Source organism: Chiloscyllium plagiosum, chromosome 39, assembly GCF_004010195.1.
Source record: "Chiloscyllium plagiosum isolate BGI_BamShark_2017 chromosome 39, ASM401019v2, whole genome shotgun sequence".
Taxonomy (NCBI): Eukaryota; Metazoa; Chordata; class Chondrichthyes; order Orectolobiformes; family Hemiscylliidae; genus Chiloscyllium; species Chiloscyllium plagiosum.
In genome coordinates this window covers 27,778,187-27,786,007 of record NC_057748.1, presented here as the reverse complement: position 1 = coordinate 27,786,007, position 7,821 = coordinate 27,778,187, and the positions used below count along the sequence as shown (strand labels likewise).

Sequence of the window (7,821 nt, the reverse complement as noted above, 5' to 3'; positions counted from 1 at the left end):
TACAGAGTCCAGAGCATACCTGTCAAAATTACAGTGGCACTCTGAAAGGGGCTATCATTGACAAGATCAGTGACAGAATTGGGAGGTTAGACTAATCAGGAGAGAGTGACCTGCGTGGGACACTTTTGAAAAGAAAATAGCGAAAGTTGATCAACACCACCCGCCCCCCCCCCCACCCCACCATCCCCGATAAATTCAATCAGGGATCCAGGAGAAACTTCCTCAGGAATGGAGATTATAGGACTCACTCCATGGGGATTTGGGAGAATGGACGACTTACTGCCATGGATGGTGGAAGGGACTGGGGGACTCACACGCGGGGAGTAGGAGAGAATGGAATACTCGGTCCCGAGTGGTGTGGGGAGAATGTAGGTACTTGGTCCCACAGGGAGTGGTTGAGATGAATATTGTTGACGTACATTCCCATTCCATCATTTGATATAATTCTGTGTAATATTGTCACAGCTGTAAACTATCCACTGCCAAGATACTTCTAATGCCCTTTAAGTGTTCAATAATGACAGTCATTTATTTTCATATTTATTCAGAGCTGTGTTTACTCCAAGTTTACAAACGCAACAGGATCATTGTTTAAGTGGGGAAATTGCTCCCCATTCTATCCAGACCGAGAGTTTACACACAAAATTCTGGGGACAATTGCAGCAGGAAATGCCCACTCATCAAATCAAACAATAATTTCACCCGCTCCTGATATCCATCGATATTCAGGTTGTTCACCAAATACCGACATTGTTGCATAAATTACGTTGCAAAACACAAACAAACAACAAAACACCACTTGGCACACATTGACTGAACCGTGACAGTGTTTGCCTCAGAGCTAACAGTCGCTGGAGCTGATGGGTGTTGAGGAGTGGCGAATTCAATGAACCGTGCTTGACACTGCAAGAGTATCTGGAACCCTTCTTCCAGTCCGTAGCCGGGACTGTCAGGTAACTGCTCAGGCCGTAGCTTTGATCACTGTCCAGGGACACGGGGCTTGTGGTCACCCCGATATCTGTGCCTTTCTCATCCGCACTCCAGAGGGGCTGTGCAAAGCCCGGCTTGAAGCGACTCACCAGACAGGAAATGGTGCCTGATCCTGTGTCTGTTTGTTCTGGCGAAGGGGGGGGGGGGGAGCAGAAGGACAGATGGTTTCCGATCATCCACTACCTGATCATGGTGAAAGAGAGAATGACGATTACATGCATGAATAAAAAAAAAAACCTCTGATCTATCCAAAGGAGGTAAAATTACACATATTAGTCTCAACTGCGTGTTTGTGAAGGACGGAGACAGATAATTATTAATATTAACACTCTGACTTGGTGCATGAGTATGCGTGAGACCGTGAATTGCTCATGTCTTACACTCTGACCTGTGTGTGTGGGAGAGACACAGAGCGAGAAAGAAACTTATTCGTATGCATAACGCTGACTTGTCATGGTGTGGAGGTTCAAGTGTTTGACTGGGGTGGGCAAACTTGAAAGTCAGACAATACCAGGTGATAGTCCAACAGGTTTATTTGGAAGTGCTAGCTTTTAGAGCGCTGCTCCTTCATCAATTAACTAGTGGGGCAGAATCGTGAGACACAGAATTTATAGCAAAAGATTACAATGTCATGCAATTAAAGTGATATATTGAACAAACCGAGATTGCTGTTCAGTCTTTCATCTTTTAGGATGGGCTGCAGTTTTCGATTCGTTAATATGCAAAACCCAGAAATTATTTAAAGTCACATTGTCAAGCTAACTTAAGGTTTTTAAAATCGATATCTCATCTCAGACCATGTCTTAAAGGCGTGAGGTTAGACTCTGTATCTACCCCAATCTTGAGTCAGACTGGTTCTATTTCCAAAGTAGGAATCCGTCATACTCACTCGCACACTCTACCAAGCCACACACGCAAACACATGCTCTCTCACGCGCACTCTCTCCCTCTCTCTCTCTTATACACACACGTCTAACGGATGAACTTAAATTTCCAGAATTGTATTTCCAAATATTTTTTTTTATTTTTGCTTAAAAAAACAAACAACCTGCAGGCAGTCAATGCAGGCAGTCAGTCCATATTTTGTAAATAGAACCATTCTGTCTCAGGTTTGGGATAGAGACGGACTCCAACCACACAACTTTAATACATTGTCTGAGCTCAGATGTCATCTGGTTTTATAAAACCTTACGTTATCTCGAGAATGTGACTGAAAATGAATTCTGTGATTTACATATTAATGAACCGAAAACTATAACCCATTCAAAAAAATGAAAGACGTAACAGCAATCTATGTTTCTTCAATATATCATTTTAATTGCATATTTTTTTTGCTATAAATTCTGTGTCTTCTGATCCTACTTTCCCAGCTATCTGATACAGGAGCAGCGCTCTGAAAGCTAGTACTTCCAAATAAACCTATTGAACTATAACCTGGTGTTTTGTGATATTTTTTTTGAAACTCTGACTTGTGTGTCTGTGTGCGTGAGAGAAAGATAGAGAGAATTATTGAGATACACATAAAATATGCATGCAGACCTGTACATGTGAATATGTGTGCGTAAGAGATTTATCAGCATAACTATTTCACCCATGTTTGTGAGAATTACTGGCGCATATATAAAACACTGACCTGTGCATGTCTTTTGTATTTATTCATTATTTGTGATGAGGGGGGCGTCGTTGTCTGGCTAGCATTTATTTGCCAGTTCCTTGTTGCCCTTCAGAAGGTTGTGGTGAGCCACCTTCTTGATCTAGTGTAATCCACTGCTGCGTCTTGGCCCACAATGCCATGAGGAAGGGATTTGCAGGAGTGAGTGAAGTTGTAACATAACTATCTGATGTGTGTGCGTGTGTATGTGTGGGTGCACGCGCGCGTGTGTATGTGCGTGAGAGAGGGAGGGGGAGAGAGGGGGGAGAGAGAGAGAGAGAAGACGAGAGTAATTAATATGACACTCTGACTTGTGCGTGAGAGAATTGTTGAAATGTATTGAAGTTGGTTCTGAGGAAGGGTCACTGGATCTTAATTTCTTTCCACAGATGCTGCCAGATTTACTGAGTCTTTCTAGCAACTTCAGTTTTTGATTAGGATAAACTATTTGACTTGTATGTTTGAGAGATAATTATTGACCTAAATCAGATACAAATCTTCTCACAAATATTGATCTAAAGTCTGATCTGCATATATTTGTGTGAATATGAGACGAAAATAATTACCTGTGTACATAACAATCTGACTGGTGTATTTGCATGGGATAGAGAAACATAGAATATTTTGACCTGTAAGTGCGAGTGAATTATTGACATAATCCCTGACCTGTGCGCGTGACAGAGAATTATTGTAGCACTTTCTGTTCTGTGTGTGAATGTGTGACAGAATTATTCATAAATATATATAAGTCACTGGCGTATGTATGTGCGTTTGTGTGACAAAAGATACAGAAAATTATTAACCCGAATAATGCTCTGAGGGAGATTTATTCATTTAAACTCTCACCCGCGTGTGTCTTGGGTCTGAGCGAGAGAATTATTACTATAATTAAGATTTTAACCTGTATGTTTTTGTCAGACAATAATTAATATAAAACGCACCTGTCTCTCTCTCTCTGTATGTGTGTGTGCGTGTGTGTGAGAGAGAGAGATAGATAGAAAGACAGAGATAAAGAATTACAAACTTTTGCAACACTCTGATCGGTGTGTGAGTAGGAGGCAGCGAATTAAAAACACAATAGTGACCTATGTGTGTGGGATAAATGTTGATATAATCTATCTGACCTGTCTATTTGTGAGTCAGAGGAGTGTGACTGTAACAATACCCAGTTTTATAATCTCGGTTCTGTGCGCGAATGTGTGTGAGAGAATTATTAATAACATAACATTCTGATTTATGTGCGTGTGAAAGAGGGGGAGACATGGAGAGAGAGAAATATTAATGTAAAAACTACACTAACCTGTGTATATGAGAGTGAATTATTGTTATAATCTCTGAGCTGTGTGTGTATGTGTCTGTCGCCGTGTCTGTGTGTGTCATAGAGAGAAAATTATTAATATAAAGAGCACTCTGACTGCTATGTGTTTGTGTGTGGGAGAGAATTACTAATGTAACATTGACCTGTGTGTGAGATAGAAATATTGTTATTATCTCTGACCTGTTTGTGTTTGTAAGAGATGCAGAATTATTAACATACATAGCACGCTGACCTTTGTCTATGTGAGTGTTGGGGAGGGGTGGGGGGTGTGGGGGAGAGAGAGAGAGAAAGAGAGTGAGAGAGAGAAATATTGATATAAATAATGCTCTGGCCTGTGTTTATCGCGTGGCATAGAATTGTTAAGGTAACATTGACTGGTGTGTGTAGGAGAGAATTATTGATATTTTCTCTGATGTATGTATTTGTGTGAGAGATAATTTCTAATGTAACACTGCCTGGATGTGGGAGAGAATTATTGATAATGTCTGGTCAGTGTATATTTGTGTGAGAGGGAGAATCATTTATAAAATAATACAATGACCTGTGCGACTGTGTAAGAGAGAAGGGGACAGAACATTTATGCAAACCTGACCAATGTGTGTGTGTGAGAGAGAATTACTGATATAATCTCGTGTGTGTATTATTAATGTAAGACTAACCCGTGTGCACGAGAGAACGAGAAAAGGAGAGGGACAATTGTTAACAAAACATAACACACTGACATGTGTGTCTGTATGTGAGAGAGAATTTGTAATAGCAATAACATTAAGATAACAATAACAATTAATAATCCATATATATAACACACTGACCGCTGGGTATTTCTGCGAGACACTGACCTGTGTGAGAGAGGGAGAGGCAGAGAGAGAATGGTTGATATAAATAACATTTTGACCTGCGTGTGTCATTGAGATTTATTAAAAGAACACTGGCCTTACGTGTGAGAAAGAACTATTAATATAGTCTATCCGACCTGTGTGTAAGGGAGCGAGAGAATTATTATTACTTGTAAAATGGCCTGATCTGTGCGATTATTTGAGAGAATTCTTGATATGAAGCATACTCTAAGCTCTGTGAGTGAGTGAATGAGTGGGTGAGTGAATGAAGGAGAGAATTGTTATATAACACTGACTTGTGGGTGTGAATCAGATTTGTTGTAAAATGTGTTAAATTGTGATTGGCGCAATCTGAAGAAGAGAATCGACACTGAAGGGATAAAATTGAACTAATCTGAATAATAGAGAAGATACAAAAGAAATGGAAATGTGTTGCTGGAAAAGCGCAGCAGGTCAGGCAGCATCTAGGGAACAGGAGAATCGACGTTTCGGGCATTAGCCCTTCTTCAGGAAGAAGGGCTAATGCCCGAAACGTCGATTCTCCTGTTCCCTAGATACTGCCTGACCTGCTGCGCTTTTCCAGCAACACACTTCCATCTCTGATCTCCAGCATCTGCAGACCTCACTTTCTCCTCAAAGATACAAAAGAAAACCAAATCTACAAAATCTGGACTGTCACGGTATTTCAACCTCGAAAGATCATTCACACAGAGGCGTTACAATGGCAGGGCTCACCAAGAACCCGACCTAGTGCTTGAGTAGGGGGTAAGAGGAAAAAATATTAGTACAATGTCCTTTTCCACATTCCGCCTTTCTCGGAGGAATCCTGAAGATTCCTGAAGAAGGGCTTATGCCCGAAACGTCGATTCTCCTGTTCCCTGGATGCTCGTTACTGTGTAAGCAGTTTATTAACTCTCTAAATGAACTAATCTGAATGATGGGTGGGGGGGGGGGAGCAAAATCACTTACTTTGAACAGTCAGGGCGGTTCCACCTGCAAAGATGTAGCCAGCTGAGTCAGCCCAGACTTGACAGTAATAGACGGCTGAGTCACCGGAGACTAGGTTTCCGATGGTTAGGATGAAGCTATTATTGGAAGTGTCGCGAGAAGGTTGGAAACAGTCCGTGAAACCGGTGCGTCTGAAAATGTCATTGTCACTTTCATGCGTGATCACCCACACCGGGTCTTCTCCGGGAGTCTGACGGTGCCAACGTACAGTGTAGCTGCCCACATCACCGTTCTGTATCGCACACTTCAATTGGGCGGTCTGACCGGCGGAGAGTGGGCCGGACACCGGCCTCTGATCGAGAACAGGAACAGCCAAAGTACCAACAATTGAAGAAATACATGCGTGCGTTGAATTATTTTGCCAGCTGGTGTGAAACAAGGCCAACGAGTGTTTAACAAATATACGTTAATCCAGAGCAATTCCTGACCTGTCACACGGAGCAGCAGAGTCCACAGCAGATGCAGCGTCGGAAACATTTCCACTGGAGAGTGCACTGAAACAGTCAATTTTCCGGGTGCTGCCCTCAGTGGAACCGTTGCTGTAAACTCCTGGGAGCCCCTCCTCACCTAGTGTCGGTAAACCGGAGAGGGCTCTCCCAGCTCTATTTATTGACAGAAATGCAAATGAAGGGGCAGAAACCAGGCAAATCAACACTTTGGGCTTCCACCGATCTCTTCCCGGCTTCTTGCGTGGTTGTCCATAATCTGAACTTCCGGGTTTACAAATGTTCAATATGCGATTGGACTTTGTAATCATAAGAAGATAGCAAACAGGCGCAAATGTAAGCTTTTTGGCCATTCAACACCTGCTCTGCCATGCAATAGGATCATGGCTGATTCTCCAACTCTATCCCCAATTCTCTGTCTCCCAATGCCCTTTCAACCCTTTAGACCTAAGAACTATTTCCAACTCCTCTTGAAAACATGCATTTGAGAAAATGCACTAATCTTTTCTTTCTCTGTGCTTCCTTGGTGTCATAGAGTCAAGGAGTCATACAGGCCCATAGCGCGGCCCAATCCGTCCTTATTGACCAGAGGACATAGATTTGAGGTAAGGCGCAGGAGATTTCAAGGACATGTGAGGCCAGAGTGTGGTGGGTATCTGGAACTCACTGTTTGTAAGGATGGTAGAGACAGAAGTCTCATCACATTGAAGAAGAATTTAGTTATGCACTTGACCTGTTCTGTACCATAAAATGGAATGAGAATAGATTATTTATAGTGTGGAATCAGGCCCTTCGGCCCAACAAGTCCACACCGACCCGCCCCCATTCCACTAACACTACAGGCAATTTAGCATGGCCAATTCACCTAACCTGCACATTTTTGGACTGTGGAGGGAAACCGGAGCATCCAGAGGAAACCCACGCAAACGCGGGGGAGAATGTGCAAACTCCACACAGTCAGTCGCCTGAGGCGGGAATTGAACCCGGGTCTTTAGCACTGTAAGGCAGCAGTGCTAACCACAGACTTGCGTGGCGCTGACTTGATGGGTCAAAGGGCAAACGTCTATCTTGGAGACCTTTATGACTTTGTGGCTTCAATTTTTGATGAACTCTTAATTATTTTCAAAATATTTATCATATCTTTTTCAGAAAACAGTTCACAACTGTGTGTTGAGTCAGAACTGTTGTTGTACACAATGCACTGCTGCCCTCTGTATTACAATGATTTTAAATTGGCAATGATGCAACTATCAGTGAAGAGAACTCGACGGAAGGAGGAAATACAGATCCAAATCTCTGGTGGAGAGTAGGCTTTGAAGTGGAACAGCAAGGCTGGAAAAGGATATAGACTGCATTACTAATTGGGTAAGGCAGTCGTAGACGGACTTGGATATGGGTAAATGTGGAATTTTTCCACTTTAGTCAGAGGAATACAATAACATATTATTTCGGTAAGGGTTGGGACTTGAGGAGAAAGGGGTGTCCCAAGAGGAGAGTGGGCCTATAACTTCTCGCTATTAGAGGAAAGAGAGAACATCCCATTGAAAGACAACAAAGTTTGAGAGGTTTAAC

General features: G+C 42.4%; 1 gene segment (V, D, J or C); it reads right to left on the bottom strand.

Annotated features, from left to right (window-relative positions):
- Positions 1-1,065: 1,065 nt before the first annotated feature.
- LOC122541996 lies at positions 1,066-6,374 on the bottom strand. The segment is given in 3 exon segments: positions 1,066-1,173; positions 5,765-6,126; positions 6,234-6,374. Coding segments are annotated over 3 exon segments (420 nt in total).
- Between the last annotated feature and the right edge of the window lie 1,447 nt (positions 6,375-7,821).